The sequence below is a fragment of the Balaenoptera ricei genome, chromosome 8 (assembly GCF_028023285.1).
Source record: "Balaenoptera ricei isolate mBalRic1 chromosome 8, mBalRic1.hap2, whole genome shotgun sequence".
In the NCBI taxonomy this organism is placed as follows: Eukaryota; Metazoa; Chordata; class Mammalia; order Artiodactyla; family Balaenopteridae; genus Balaenoptera; species Balaenoptera ricei.
Genome location: NC_082646.1, coordinates 89311097 through 89327887, shown reverse-complemented (window position 1 = coordinate 89327887; position 16791 = coordinate 89311097). Strand labels below are relative to the sequence as shown.

The 16791-nt window shown below is 46.8% G+C and overlaps 1 protein-coding gene across 3 annotated transcripts in view; it reads right to left on the bottom strand.

Moving 5' to 3' along the window:
* The window catches only part of EHF (ETS homologous factor), a 42469-nt gene that overhangs the window by 18415 nt on the left and 7263 nt on the right, over window positions 1-16791 (bottom strand). For all 3 annotated transcript variants that reach the window (XM_059931373.1, XM_059931374.1, XM_059931375.1), the window contains exon 2: window positions 2471-2570. In XM_059931373.1, the coding sequence (XP_059787356.1) occupies window positions 2471-2567 (97 nt within the window). In that variant the 5' untranslated portion in view covers window positions 2568-2570. The remainder of the gene's footprint in view (window positions 1-2470; window positions 2571-16791) is intronic.

The following is a 16791-nucleotide window of genomic DNA, read 5'->3' as shown; positions in this document are numbered from 1 at the left end:
GTGAAGAAGAGGAGTTCATTTAAGCCAATAAATATTACTGAGCTCACTATGGGCTAACCATCTATGTATGTGACTCTCATACTCACTTAAGAGAACATGACTAAATCAGCCCAAAATCCTGGAGGGATGGAGAAGAGAGAACCAGCCTCTGGTGGCATGTAACCAGACTGAGAGACCTTACGATCCCCTTGAAAGCGTGGGCCAAAGGAATGAGCTCTCTAGTGGGAAAGGTGAGGGGCAAGGACAAGGGGAAAACCCTATTATAGCCCACCAAGCTGAAGGAGGGGAAATCCAGCTGAGCATGACACACAGATATTCCCTAAGGATGGACCAATAGAGGAAAACGTAGCAAAAGAAAATGGTCCCTAACTTTTTCTTCAAGGTCATGCTAGATCAGTACTTCCCAAACTCTAATGTGATTATGAATCACCAGGGAATATGGTTCAAATGCAGATTCTGATTCCATAGACCTGGGGTGAGGCCTGAGTTTCTGCATTCCTAACAAGCTTCCCCAGGATGATTATGATGCTGGTCAGTGGATACAGTTTGAATGGCAAGGAGCTACAGAGCTTCAAAAGGTTTGATCCCCATAATGCCTATGGCCTAGGCCTCAACACCCCAGGAGGTAAGGCTGAAGGGGGAATGTTTCCAACCCGGTCCCACCTGCCACTCATATTGTGTGCCTTACTCCTCATTCCTCATGACCACACAAAAGCAGGCCTAAACCCTCAGCCTGGGCCCTAAAGGAGAAGCCAACAGTGGAGGGGGAAGGGGCAGGGACTGGACGAATCTAGTCCCAAAATTTAATTACATAGAAATATTCCCTAATACACCAACACACAGAGCCTAGACCGGATGTCTCTATTTCCTCCCTACTTTTTGGTGTCCCACCAATGCAGCTATTTAAGGGTGGGCTACATTTTTTGCAGCTCCCCAAGTCTTTGTTCTTTTATTTTTTAATTAATTGTGTTGTTATGACCTTGCAGCTCCGGGTTTGTAAACAGGAGACAACAACTCTCAATAACCCCACACCAGGCCTGCGGTATTTTCTTCTCTCAGTGTCACGTGACCCAGATGAGAGGATACTTCCTGACAGTGCAGCCTGTTAGAACTTGGCAGAACCCGAGAATTTTGTCTGAAGTTGACCAGGGGAGACTCCCCATCAGCCAGGCGACTCATCAGATTCCTGAAGCTTTGGGAAAAGCACTGAAAATTGTATGAGTTCAGCTCCTCTCTGGCATTCAACTGGCCTCCCCCATCAATCATGACCAGGAGCTGGGCCTTCTCTGGGGCCTCCAGAAGTTACAGAGTAAAAAAGTGATGTTTAAATTCCACTCCCTGCTGACTACACTCCAGAGCAAACCAGAGGGTTGCTGCCTTAATCGAGGGTCCTAGGGCCTGGCATCCAAAAGATTTTGCAGCCTAAAGAGCTTTTCCCTGTTTGGAATCATCCTTCGAGGTCCCCACAAGGAATCTGAGTCCTGCCACAGGGAAGGTCATGCCCAGAAAAGGCAGGAGTTCAGAAGCACAGGTGATCAATAAGAGAAGGTCACCCATCCCTGCTTTTGATCATGTGTGGCTGGGCTTCAAAACTGGAAGGTGGAGCTGCCCACGGATCGGCCACTTCTTGGAGAATGCACCCCTTCCATCAGCCTCCCACTGCTGCTTCCCAGACTCTGTTCACCGATGGCCCATTTACATTTTCTCAAGGGAAGCAAGCACAGCAGAGTCTCTGGGGAGGAGATTAGCAGCAGGTATGGGATGGGAGAAGGCCCAGAGCTCCCTACACCCACTGCGGTTCGGTGCACAGCAGTCTACGCAAACTGAACACCTTCACAATGGGGTGCGGTGCCCTGATTCAGCAACACCTTTATTCAGTCCAGCTTCTACAGTCAGCCATGGGCTTGATCACCAAACCCTCTATAAGCCCCACCACCAGGCCCTCCTTCTAGTCAATCGGTTGTAGATTAAAGCACCAAAGGCAGGCACATGGTCTCCTAACGACTCTCCCCTCCCTTTACAAAGGGAGGTCACCAGAAGATGAAATAGAAAGATTCAGCTGCTACAACTCTCTTCTCCTTAACTTCCACGCTTCCATGTGACACACACACATATACACACACGCACACACAGTTTTCCATCCTATCCTATCTTGATATCCCAGCCAACACTATTAAAGTTGGCCTTCCTTTGGGGTGTCTCTTCTATCACCCTCTCTGCCAGGCTACCAACCTGGACCTTTGAATATTGGGAGAAAACCATGGAATATCTCAAATGGGCTTCTGGCTGGGGCCCTGGGGGGCCTGTGAGGACCTCCAGCATGAAGAAGAGTTTTCTCCAGTCACCCTGGTCCCCACAACCCCCGGCTGAATAAAACCTGTATTTTTCATTAAGTTGGGAAACGAAGCCTAATTAAAGCCAAGGAAGAATCCCCATGGGGAGTGACACTGACCCCCGCGCGGCCCCTTACCATTGCACGTGGGGTAGCTGTCTGTCCAGGCCGGCTGCTGGTGGAGGAGGTTGTTGCTGGGATTGAGATTCATTACACCACTTCCTTCCAGAATCATGATCTGTAAGGGGATCAAACAGGCCGTTCAGCCAGTGCCTCTTGGACAAACATCATTTGAGAGTATAGATCATAGAGTGAATTTAGGAAGGAAGAAAGAATTTGGTCCTTCCATCCATTGCCTGCGAAGCATGTTGCCACAGCCCTTTCAGTAAAAGCAAAACTCACTGGCAATTAAAAATTTCCAGGTTCGATTTTCATATGCATGAGGCAAGTTTTTACAGCCACCCATTCACAAATGAATAATCTCTGATCGGGAATGAAACGGGAGGAAAATGTAATACTTGCTCACTGGGCGAGTCTGGCCAGCAGCCAATTTTTTTTTTTTTTTTTTTTTTTTGACAAAAGTGAAAATGCCAAAGAGGTTTTTATTTAAAGTAAAATTTCAATCAATGAAAACCCAAACGGGTAGCAGAACAGACCCGGCACCTGTGCAGGAACTCTGACCTGAAATCAGACATTTACAAGTCCCGACACATCTGAGCAGCCTACACCTTGGGCATCCAGTAAATTTCCTCAGCACAAATATCTGCCACGGGATGGGCTCATCTTGGAGGACCTCAGCCATATTTGACCTAGAGTTTTTCAAGTATTTGGCTCCGTGATAAATCAGTTGGTTTCTGGGACAAGACACTGCCCCTTCCCTTCTTTCCTGGTAAAAATTCAGCCCCACATTCCCTCTCCTTTTCGAGACCTGGAGAATTCCGCAGGCTTCAAAGCTGATCTGAAGCTGACTTTCTCAGTCTGAGGGCTCATTTTCTCAGTAAAGGACCCCAGGAGAAGAGGCTTTCTTCCATGAGCCTGTTTGGGTTTTTTAAACCATGTAAAAATTTTGCGCTTTAGAAATATTCACCTCAGTCGTCCAGCATCTACAATGTTCCTACCCTCAAGGCAGGCGCCCTCCACCTTTCAGACTCAAAGCCCCAGAAGTGTGCTCAATCATCCAAAGGATGAACAGCTTGTTTCCAGAGGATGATTGAGCATTACCCAGGGCCTCGAAGGGTAACCTGCTCTTTCTAAATGTTCGGGTAGGGAGAAGAGTCTAGCTTTAGAGTAGCAGATCATGGAAATGTTTCTGCCTGTATGGGGGAAATCTTGCATCTTCACGAGTCACCAACCTCCCCCAGTTGGAAACTGCCCAGCCTGACTGGTTCCATCCCTCAAAACCCTTTCCTCTAATTTAGCTAGTGCTCCTCTGGTTCTATGTAGGGCTTGAGAGGGGAGAAGAGGCGTCTGGAAAAGGCCTAAAAGTTCATTCATGTATTCATTTATTCAACAGATATTTATCAGCCTTGCAATGGGCTGGGCACAGTTTTAGGGACGAGGGATAGAGCAGTGATTAAGAGTTGAACTAGGCTAAACAGGAACATTTATCATGATTATTGACATCATCATCCTGGTTGTTTGGCAAATAATTAGGCCTAAGTAGAAGGTAGGACAAGGAAAGATGGGGTGGGGATAATGAACACTGTAACAGACCACAGGGTGGGGAGACGGCAGAGCTGGATTCTACGTGGTGGTGCCATAGAGATAAGTTTCGAAGTCAGGAAGAGCGGGGGTTTATCCCACGCTCTCACACTTACCTGCTAAAGTTGGTACTAAGTCGAACAGAAGTCATTAACCTCTCTGAACCCCAGTTTCCTCTTATGCAAAATACAGGTCATCATACGTACCATGCGTATTGGTTGGAGCTTAAACGAGTTTCTATACCTTGGGCACTTGGCGCAAAGCAGGACATGACCTCATGGCAGGTGTTATGAGGAGGAAGGGTACTGCATCTCTGCATAACCCAAACCAGAAGCAACCTTGGGCCTCAGTTTCCCCATGCAAAAATTTAAAGAAGGTGAATTGCTTCTTAAGTTCATTTCCAGAAATCTCTTTGATTCTCACTCTCAGAGAAAACCAACCCAAGTCAAGCCTTCTTCGCCTTCACAGGAACTGGGCCTTTTCCCATTGAGCTTTCTACAGCAATTGCCCTAAGCTAAGAAATCAAATGGGGGACTCCAAGGTACAAGAAAACTTGCAGGTCCCCAGAGGGGTGGCTGGGGGAGGGAGGAGGCATGGCACCGGCTCCTGTTTGCTCAAGGCTGGGCTTGTTCCTTGCCAGCATTTGCTCAACTACAAGCAGTAGACAGGTTACTGTTTAACCCTGAAGGGGCTGCAGCTCAGAGCCCAGCCCATCTGCCCTCCAGGCTGTGGGTAAGGGTGGGGTGGGCAGCGGAGGCTTCCCTGAAATTCTTTCACAAGGGTTTGCCCGCAGGGCTGTTTCAAAGTGGCCATTTCAGTGGAAGTCAGACCTGCCGGGGCCAACAAGGACCCACCTCCTCAGCCGGCTGGCCCAGACCTCCTGCTCACCACTTCCCGAAAAACTGGAAGGCAGGGTGGTGTGAGGACTGAACGCCTGGCTTTGAAGTCAGGGAGAGGTGGGCTCAGATCCTAGTTCCTCTGCCCACCGTGGGTGACCTTGAGCAAGTTCAAGTCTGTCTAGCCTAAATCTTTCTGATCCTCACTTTGCCGCCCTGTAAAATGGGAACAACCCAGACGCAGAGGGCTATGGGCATCAGATAAGCTTGTGCATGCAGAGAGCCGAGTGGGTACTAAGGAAGAATTCAATAAATGTCACATGACCGTGTGGGCCAGTTTTCCTCTTATGACCGAATGCCCACCAGCCCCTTTCCTCCGGGCAGACATCATTTCTCAGCACGAGGTGCCCAGAACTCTCAACCCACAGAGAAGCCCTGAGGACGACAAGGTCACAGCTGCTCGGTTGCCACCCGGCCCCCCAGGAGGCTGAGCGTGCTCCCTGATGGCACCCCCTTTCCAAGGGAAAGCAGCTGGCAGGGTGAGGGCCCTTTTTTACAGGGCACAGTGAATGGTTACCGCCCATAAAAGAGTTTATGTGGCTTATTCGTTAGTGAGTCAGAGTTCGCCGAGGTCACCCGGGCTTGTGAGGAAAGAAGATCAGTATTTTCAAGCCAGCTTGGGGCTGCAGGGACAGCGCCCTTAGGGTGGGCACCGAAGGCCCCCCACCTCGGGCCCAGCATGGCGGAAGGCCTTTCACCAAGTCCTACTCCCCTCGGAGGCCCAGCTCTTCAGGTGTAAAATGAGGACATTTGCCCCCCAGCAGCCTCACAGGACTGTTGAAAAGATCAAATGAGATAATGGATAATAAATGTGCCTTGCGAATTGTTTAAAAAAAAAAAAGCATTATTATAACCAACTCACCCACACTCCCATATATGAATATAAACTTTCTATGGTACATGGTGATTACTTTATGGGGTATAAAAAGCAACACTTTTCATTAAAAAGTAAGGGAATTATTTAATACTGCTCTTTAAGTTTTCTACTTTACCTTCAGCGTAGCTTTTATTATTTTCTTTCAAAAGAAAAATGTATCAAGTGTGGGAGGTAGAGACTTTGGAATCTCTGAGGCCTGGGTTGGAATCCAGGCTCCCCATCCTTCAGCCACGTGACCTTGAGTATGTTACCCTTTCCCAGCTCAATGCCTTCACTGATTTCAAAGGGGAAGTCGGGGAAAGTGGATGTCCTCCAAGCCCAAGGGCTGTTTGGAAGGATAAATAATATCATGGATTTAAAGGTCCCTAGTCCGATGCCCTCATTTAAAATCAGTTTCTTTTCCTTTCTTTAAACATCAGTTCTCAGGGTGTTTCTCTAACACATTTTACTTCTTCCAAGATTGGAGGAAGTAAATTCAGAGCCTAAGTAAGAATGGTTCCACCCTTCGAGCCAAAAGCAAGCTGGGAAAAGGACCTATTGGGCCTCATCTCCAGCTCGAGGGAGAATTCTAGGGGTGAAAAGCAGTTTCTCAACCTCAGCATGACCGGCATCTTGGTCCAGGATGGTTCTCTGTTGCGGAGCCGACTCGTGCATTGCAGTGCGCTTAGCTGCGTCACTGGCCTCTAGTCACTAGATTCTAGCAGCACTCGCCCACCACCCCCTGAAAGTGTCCCCTGGAGCCAAATCACCCCCAGTTGTGAACACCGGTCAAATTAGAGCCTGTGGAGGTGACAGCTCAGGCTTTGATCTTGCTGGTGTGGTGACCTTGGACTGTTTTCTATCCTTTCTGAGCTGCTATATCCTCTTCCAGGAAACAGCCATGGCATTAGTATCACCACCTAGGCTTGCTGGAGGACTGACTGAGATAAGGGACTGCGAGGTCCCCAGCACAGCACCTGGTCATGCCGGGTAATTGCCTCCTAGGTGGAAATTTAAGAAAATGCACTGAGTATCAGGCCCACCTTTGTCTATTCCCGCATGGTATGTATTCTGGGAACACAGCATAAATTGCTACTTGGGCTATTAAAAACTGCACACCAAAAAAAAAGGTAAATCTTAATTCAAACCGAAAGAGTGAAATGCAATGTGGGTGATGCAGCGTTTTTCCATCTGCATTCTCTTATCCACCCTTCGTGTATACAAACAATCGGAGGAAACTTCTTGCCCCGTGTGATTGTCTTGACTTCCACATTCGCCCAAGACATCACCCTTTGCACGGCAGTCCTAAAACTGACCCTTTGGGCGACATAAGTCTGGAGCCACGCGTGGGACCCAGTCGACTACAGTAGACGGTACCTCATGCCAGCCTTCTGGCTAGGACCTATTCCACCTTAGGCAGCAATTCCCTGGCAAACAATGGGCCACTAAGGTTTGACCAGTCTGAACCCATTTTGGCAGAGAGACGGCACCGTGCTGTGCTGGGGGTGGCCACAGACACTCTTTACTCCCCTACTTTGTTAAGTGGCAGTTCGGGGTTAAACACAAATTCCCACAAAGCCCTAAGTTGCTAGGGTCTCAGACCACTTCTGGGCCACCCACGCATAAAGACGATCTACCACCTCTGTACCCGCTCTACCAGACCTTCATCAAAGGCTAAATTCCCTTCGAGCACCAGCTTGACCACCACGCACAAGGAGGACCAATGGATCAGGGTGGAGGCCATCAGAGCACTTGGCCTGACCCTAAAGTTTAAGAGTCTCACATGTTAGCTGCTGCTCAGTGGCACAAATGGGAACGCATGAGAAAGAGTCTCACTAACATCTGGGTTGAAAGGGCATACTCAAGGCGTGAGGAGCTTCAAACCCAGCCCGGTGCTGCTGCATTTCTGGAGGGCAGCTCTTACAGTGACTCACATGGTGAGGGTTGAAATCTTGATTCTGCCCCTTGGCAGGCTGTGTTGACCTTGGGGAAGTACCATCCTCTCTAAAGTCTCAATTTCCCCCTATGACAGAAAGTGGGGGAAATAGAGTTGAAGTGCGGATTAAATGAGAATGTTTAATGTGTAAGAATGTAAAGTTTTCACACATTATCTCATACATGGCAAGTACCCAGGAAATGTTAGCAGTTATCATGGGGTCTGCCCAGGGATGTCTCTCTAAACTGTGCTGGTTGGCTTGGGCAACATTCTTGGGGTCGGGTTAGACCCTTCAGAGGCAGGATGGTGTAATGGTGGGGAGTTCCAGGCTCTGGAGTCAGATGGCCATGGTTCAATCCCTGGCTTTGCCAGTTTACTAATGGGGCAAGCTTGGACAAGTGATTCAACGTCTCTTGAAGGTCTCAGTTTCCTCATTGATAGAATGGTATGAAAAGTGTTGATAGATGATATGAAAAGGGTTGTTGAAAGACAAAATGAGATGATACCTGTAGAGTGCTTGGAAAAGCGCTTGACACATATTAAGTACTTGGTAAATTTTAGCTGGTTTTTATAATCATTATTATCATTTTTTTTTTTTTACTTTCTTTGGGGTTTATTTATTTATTTATTTATTTATTTATTTATGGCTGTGTTGGGTCTTCGTTTCTGTGCGAGGGCTTTCTCTAGTTGCAGCGAGCGGGGGCCACTCTTCATCGCGGTGCACGGGCCTCTCACTATCGCGGCCTCTGTTGTTGCGGAGCAGAAGCTCCAGACACGCAGGCTCAGTAGTTGTGGCTCACGGGCCCAGTTGCTCCGCGGCATGTGGGATCTTCCCAGACCAGGGCTCGAACCCGTGTCCCCTGCATTGGCAGGCAGATTCTCAACCACTGCACCACCAGGGAAGCCCAGCTGGTTTTTATAATCATTATTATTATTATTATTATTATTTTTTTACTTTCTTTGGGGTTTATTTATTTATTTATTTATGGCTGTGTTGGGTCTTCGTTTCTGTACGAGGGCTTTCTCTAGTTGCGGCAAGCAGGGGCCACTCTTCATCGCGGTGCGCAGGCCTCTCACTATCGCGGCCTCTCTTGTTGCGGAGCACAGGCTCCAGACACGCAGGCTCAGTAGTTGTGGCTCACGGGCCCAGTTGCTCCACGGCATGTGGGATCTTCCCAGACCAGGGCTCGAACCCGCATCCCCTGCATTGGCAGGCAGATTCCCAACCACTGCGCCACCAGGGAAGCCCTATTATCATTTCTTTATTGTGTTGTGGCTATTATTTTGTTATCTCCAAGGAGGAAATTGAAGGTTAAGTTCACTTCAAGCAAGGCTTCTAACTTCCACCATTTACATAATATTCAGCAATCCCAGCTGGCTGGCACAATCTAGCCTAGGGCTGGACTCGTGCCTCCCCACTCCCCATCCTGGGCTGCTGGGTGGACGCCCCATTAGGCTGAGCTGTGGACAGCATCTCTCAGCCCCTGCTCACAGAAGCCGTGCTCCGCCCCTCTGGGCATGCATCCTTCCTGCGCCCCTTCGTCCCACCAGACACACGCTGCCTGAGGCTGCCAGGAGCAGTGGAAGGGCACACCTCTGCAGGCCTTGGGTTACCACCCGGCATTGTGCTCTCACACACCATGGCTGGTTTGCAGGTGCACAGGAGAGCAGCACATCCAAAGTGGGAGCTCCTGGCAGAGAATGGCCAGAGGGTCTCTCTATCCTACAGGGTCCCTTAGCACATGAACTGCTCATTTACTGGAAGAAGGGGGTCTGGGATTTGAGCTCATAGGGACAGAAAAATGAGGGGAAGGAGGCACCACTGGGACTTTGACAAGGGACCAGAGTCATGCACTCCAGAACCCAGGAGGCTCTGCCCAGTCTCGGGACTCCTACCGAGGCCAAGAACTGCTCCACTGGTCTCTCTTCTTAAACACACAGAGAGAACCTGCCAGCAGAGACAAATGCAGCCCAGCTTGGGCTCACTTATCTGGAGCAAGGTGTGTCTTTTGCTCTGTGGTAAGGTTACTGAGACCTAGGACAAAATGCTGTAAAAATGAAAAATAAAAAAATAATAGTAACTATACTATAGTAGCTAGGGTTTATTGAACATTTAAAATGTGCTGGCTCTGTGCTAATAGTTTTAAATACATTATCTCAGTCAATATTCACAATTACTCTGTAAGGCATTATGTCATTTAACAGATGGTTTATCCGAGGCTCAGAGAGGTTGGATAACTTGTTCAAGCTCACACAGTTTCGAAAGAATTGAAGCTAGAAGAGAATTCAAACTCCAAGTGTCTAGCAACAAACCCTGGGAACTTTCTGCTGAGAAGGGGGTGCCTTGCCAGAGAAGAAAGATGCCTTCAACTCATCCTCACCCCCATCCCCATTCCATACATACTCACAGCATTCTCCCTCTGCCATCTGGGGCCTCACACCTTTACCAGGTTTCTCCAAGATTACAAAATTCTCTGGTTCATTCAATCATGCAGTGACCTTGATTGAAACCCTTTTCCTTTTTGCCAGAGCAACCTGAAGCCATCACTCTTCTCACTATATTCAAGAGTTCTTTTTAGAATGAAAGGGTAGAAATCTGTCTTCATTCTGTCATACCTACGATATACTCAGGTAGGAATATTTAGGGTATGAAAGCTGGGCCAGTTTTACTCTTTTAGCCATTAATTACAGATTTATACACCTATATATTTATATACACATACATATATATTTACATGCATATATATACATGAGTATATTTGCACACATATATAATATAAACTCTCCTTTTATGACTCAATAAAGTTATTTTTATTTTATATTTTGGAAATAAACTGGTCCATAATTCTTTGTGTTTCATCTGAATTGGCTCTCAGTCCAGAAAGTAGGGTTTGCTCTTTCTGGGAGGGTAAAGATACACTGGGAGCCACCAGGACCACAGAGCAGACCATAAGCAGGGCTTTGCCTGTATTCCCTGTTCCTAGCCCCAGGGGACTGGGAGTCAAAGCCATGGTCTGCCTTCTTCCCAGCTCCTTGATACATTCAACCACAACATCCCCAAATGGCCTCAGACCTGGCTGCCTTGTGTGGCTATTTTTACTCCTCAGGCCCGAGGAGCAATTAGACATTGTAAATAATTACTTTTGCAATGACAGTAATATCCAAACCATTCTCGGTCCTTAATCAAAGTTACCAGCAGGTGAATTCACAGCATTTGCCTGAAGGATGTTGCAACAGATTACTGACTTCCTGTTTCAATATGACTGTCATTTCAAGAGAACTACTCCCAACGAGGAGAAAAGAAAATTCAAGTACATGTGAAATCTAACTGAATGTAATACAGACAATAATTTGTGTTTTCCAAATGAAATAAAATGTGAATCAAGCTTGGGGAATGTATTTGATCCTCTCGGGATTACATCACAGGTAATTTCATACCCTCATAATGTGTTTTGAAACAGACATTTCATGTTCCCAGGGGCAACATCAGAAGCATTATTCCTGGGCTTTCAAGCGTTTACATGAGCAATGATGCCATATTGGGAGGCCAAGAGTTGATCCATTATAGATACACTTTACTGACTGTGAGCCATTTGGAAATATACATATTAGGCTGATCTTTATCAGTCTTGGTGCCAGATCCAGACAAGATGCAGATACTGACAGTGGACAGGCCCCAAAGTTGATCAAAAAACAAGATTACCTTTCATGACCCCAGGAGCCTTTATCAATCTCATTCAGATATGACAAACTAAGAAAAATAGGGCAAGCTTTGAAGCATAAAAGGTCACAGAGTCTTTTGAGACCTCAAGAGAAACTAGGGTTTTCTCCTCTTCAAAATGCACACCAGGTTTTGCACGTATTTTGTGGGCCCCAGGCCCTCTAAAGACCATCCACTGACCCCTGAAGATCTAGGGACACTATGGATCTTTAAAAAAAAGAAAAATCTCTCTCTTGCACTCATGTTGGATTGAAATGTAAAGAAAACTTTGCAGTGGAGTTAGGGTTGGGAGACGAGTGTACTCTGACCTCTGAGAGAAGGCCTGAGAGATTCTATTCTTGCTCTTACTTGACATGGGTGTTGCCTAGTTTTCCTATGGTGACACCAGGAGGGGCCCCACTGTCCTGCTACATCGACACCTAAAGTAGGGATCATGCTGCATCCAGGAGAGTCATTCTGGACCTCTGTTTGGCAATGCAGTGAAGAATTCACCATCCTCCCACCACCCTGAACCTCAGTATCTCTCTCTCCACTAATCCTCGATCTCTATTCTAAGATCAAATAATCATAAAGTAAAGATCATATAGAAAAAACAAAAAAAATCCAAAAACAAACAAACAAAAAACCAGGCCTACTTTTACAACCCTAGGTCTCTGTAGGTCTTTGGAAAGGTACAGGTATGGGGACTAGAGGATTACATTTATGGTGCTTATTTTCCTACTTGACTGATGAAGCCGAACACGTGTTTCTGAAAGGTTGGTCTATAGGCCACCTGTATCATCATCACCCGAGGAGAAGTTAAATTTGAAGTTTCCTGAGGTCCCGCCCAGACCGTGAATCAGAATCTACATTTTTAAGACCCTCCCTTCACGAATCCTTAAGCACTCTCACAGCTGAGAGCTTCTGGCCAAAGATTCCTCTACTTGCCTTCCCTCGATTTCCCACAACAAGATAACAAACTCCAGCAGATATCAGCCCTAAAAGAAACATCCATAAACACCAGGAAATCTTTGTAAAGTCAGAGACAATACATTCAATCCGAAGAACTCAAGCTCCAGTTCATTTGAGGATATTCTATCACTGCATAATTTGCAAACTTGAAATAAAGCTGTTCCTAATGTCCAGTACCACCAAATGGTTCAATCCAACAGTGCTCAACGAACTTACAGGTATGAGTCTCTGAAGGCCGAACAAACAAAGCCAGACTCAGAACACAGCATTTGCAGAGGATTTTTGTAAGGATTATTTCCATCAAAGGAATCTCATGGATGGCTGAGTCACCCCTTACCCCAACCCCCCCCACCACCACCTCAGCTCTTCCAAAGTTTACTTAACCACCTTGGCTTTCAGACCTCATACCGAAGAAAATTAGTATCTTAGCCTTCAGCAGAGAGAAACAATCATCAAGGAATGTTTGTCCCACAGGTATAAATATTTATCCCCTCCAATTAATATATATTTCTTGACTGTCTACTAGATGCTAGGCACCGTGCTGGGAACTGGGGGCACAACAGTGAACAAAACACAGAAGCTGCCCTGCTCGATTGGACTATCCAGAGAGGACACCACTTCTGAAAACAACAATAGCTCTTTCCAAAATCATCTGACCTCATTCACCATCTCCTGCTGGGGTTACCATAGAGCAAGAGGAGAGAGAGAGCCAGGCAACCTGCTCTGGCATTTGGAAATCACCAAGCTTGGAAAGAACTTCAACTCCATTTAAAAACAGGACTGATCCTCTTCTCTCCAACAATCCCAAGCCCTCACCTTCACAGGAAACCCTCACCAAGACCTGGAGTTGGCAGCCATGAGTTTCACACGAAGCAGCCTCAGCCAAAACCAATCTCCGCTCAGGGCAGAATAAAGCAGTTGGTTGTCTGGATGGCTGAATGTCTCTCCCCGAGACAATGGCGTGTTTATGTGTTGGAGGGTTAGGGGCAGGTTAACATAAAACCCACCGTAAACAGAGCTGTTAATTCAGTTGCTGGCAGGGGCTTCTGTTATATTCTGAATACCTCCCAGAGGGTATAAGCCCTACCTTTGCATTTGAGTTGGCAGCAGAGTTATTTTTTTGCACCTGTTGCTCCGCTCCAATAACAACGCAGTTAAGCATTGATTTGTTGGAAAATAAACAGAAAAAAGCAAAGAAAGGCATCTGCCCAAACAGCCTGAGCTGGTTTGACAGAGCGTTCATGCCAATTTGTTTTTCCTATAAAAATCAAAGAAAAACCTGCGCTTTCAGTTTGGATGCTACCCTCCCACTCCCTCAGAAGAAAAGGCGGTATCGAAGAGGCCAGCCAGAGCTGGCAGGGCCAAGGAGCCAGAAGACACTGTACTTTTCCATCGGCTGGTTCTGTGAGGGCGCTGAGGGGTGTCCAAGATCTGCAGAATGACATGGCCAGCCTCCAGCCAGCCCAGGTTAAGATCCTGAGTCAGATTAACAAGGGCGGAGAAGGGGCTGCTGGGGTATGATCAAAACCCAAACCACACTCTTCCAAATGGTTGACTTCTGAAAGTCAATATGGTTCAAGTAGTAGGTGTGGCCTGTGGGTACCTCCCTAAGCAGACACTCAGCCTGCTTCTCCCAAAGACGTCTTCATCTAGCCCTGGGCAGCAAGCATAGTTTGAAAACTCCAGGTCCCTGGACCATAGCTTTCCCAGTGGGGAAGGGAGGTTAGCCATACCTACCTCCAAGGCAAGATGTGTAGACTCACTCATGTCCCACCAAGCGACTTGTTGTGCCAGGTCCCCAGTGGAAAGGACCTAAGATGTTCACAGTGTGATGCCTGCATTAATTCAAGCATCATCGTGATCTCATTTCTCAACAGTTTGTCAATATCACATGAGGAGCTCAAGCCAAAAAGGGCCACAAAGGGCTAAACAAATCACTCAAATGGAGATCATGACGATACTAATTAAGCAGTGGTATCATCACCCACCCTTCAACACACAGTGTCAGAAGAAGCCTCTTAATATCTCTTTTTAAGCCTTGAGCAGAAAGCCTAGGACGTGGGCAAGACTCGCTGTTCCCCGATATGACCACCTCCCCTCAGCTTTCTCTCCGCTGTTGGGCCTTCATTATCACCAGACCACTGGCTTAATGGGGGAGTCACAGCAGTGGGGGAAGGCCTCGGAAACGCCGCTTCTCAAGGAGCGTTACGAACAAGGTGTTCCGACAGAAGAGGGATATGGCTGGCTGAGCATTCCCAAGCATTCTTGTCATGAGCAGGGCAGGGAGTGGAGCGCCTTGGAACCAAATTGGGCGGCCAGAAAAATAAAAGATTTAACAACACCCTCAGTTGACTGAAAAATAAATAAGACCAAGGACGCAAGAATGCGGGAAGGGTGGAGGGAGGTAAGAGGTGGGAACCGGAGCCAGGGAAGGGTTGGGATGGACTTGGACAATGAAATTGACCATGCTGAGATTCAAGTGTCTTCCCAGAGAAAGACTAAGATGACCCAGCCAAGGAAAGATCAACAGCCACCAATTTAGAATCTCACAGACTGTATAGTTACAAAACAACAGACAAAATTATGACGAGGATGATAGTTTATATTTATTGAGTGTTTATGACGTGCTAGGAATTGAGCTAGGCTTTGCAGGAATTTCCTCACTCGATCCTTGCAACCTCAAACGTTGGTACTAATATTATCCCCATTTTACAGGTAAGGAGGCACAGAGAAGTTAAGCAACTTACCCAAACACACAGAGCTAGTAAATGGACTGGATATATTATAATACATGTATTGGAGTGTGGAAGGAAAGTGCAGTACAACTCTTGTAGCTTTGAAAATGGATCCTTTTATTTCCAAAGACGAGGAGGATGTCTCTTTAGGATCGCATGCTTTTATTTTTGAAGTTGAGATTCTTTAACTTTTTCCCTAAATGTGAACACGAGGCATACTAAGCATCCTTGTGCCCTAATATGAAAGCTCTCTTAGTGTCCATCAGTGTGGATGCTACAGAAGCACCAATTCACGGCCACGCAAATCCATTTGTCAAAACTTCAGCCTGGCTTCCTGTTGAAAGCCCCAGACTGACTCAGGAGTTGGGCTTGGCTGCTTGCAGCCACCTCAGACTTATTAGCCATGATAAAAGAGCAATAATAATAACAAAGAAACAAACTGTTGAAAAATTAAAGGAAAATTATGCCTCCTTTGGAAAAGCATCTGACGACTGAGCTGTCACACACAGGCCCTGATGTCAGACCTGCTGTGTTGTGGACGTCACACCCACAAGGGTAGGACTGTGAATGTGTCACTCTGGGAGCCTGCATTCCATCACTCAGAGAAGAACTCTAGGGAAGTCCTCCCCCTCCTCCACCAGGCACACGACCCTGCAGCAGTTAGTAAAAATGTAGCCATAAAACACAGACAGAACTTCATTAGACTCGTTCCAGTATCATCTTTGCAGCTTAAGAAACAAATAATATCTGAATTTTCTCACGAATTAGAGGATCTCCTCTTTAGAAGAAGTAGGGTTTTCTCTTTGTACAGACAGTCATTAAGCAACAATAGACAAGAAAGCCGAGTTCCTTTTTAGTGCCATCCTACAAGAACAATAGACTCTCAGCAACCCAAGCCTCATTTTTCCTTCCAAAACACACTTTGCTCCGCTTCTCCTAGCTCACTGGCCTGTGGATTAAGCCCTCTGGAAAATAACAAATGAAAATACTCCTCAACAAGGCAAGCAACTGCCTATCAGAAATGTTTTCTGAGGAATCAAATCCCTTCCAGCCGATTATTCAGCCATCCCTCCCATTGCTTCAGTGGACAACTTTGACACTCAAACAAAATGACCCAACTCACCAAGCCAAAACACCCAAGGTCAGCTAGATGAGCACGATGAGAATGAGTAGGGGCTCTCCCAGCAAGTTCCCGGCTTGCTGGCTTCCCAGCATCAGGAGCTGTCACATGTTTGAATAATTTCATCACATCCAGAGGGTGGCCCAGCTACATAATTTGCAGGGCTTGGTGCAAAGGAAAATTCAGAACCCCTTGTTCCAAATATATTAAGAATTTCAAGACAGCCACAACAGAGCATTAAACTAAGCACAGGGGCTTTCTAAGTGTTGGACCCTGTGTCACTGCAGTGGCTCTATCCCACTGACACCGGCCCCCCTGTCCCGGGGGTCAGTCCCAACTTTTGCCTTTACCTGTACCCTTGCTCTATCATCACGGAAGGCAGGGGGAATCTTTGCTGTCTAAAACTTTTCTGTCTAAAGCTCCTAAAGTAGTTAGGAGAATTAAATGAAATACGACATTGAACATGCCTGTAACCGCACCTGGCTTACAGCAGGCACTCAACAAATGTTAGCTATTATTATTATTGTTGTTATTATTATTATT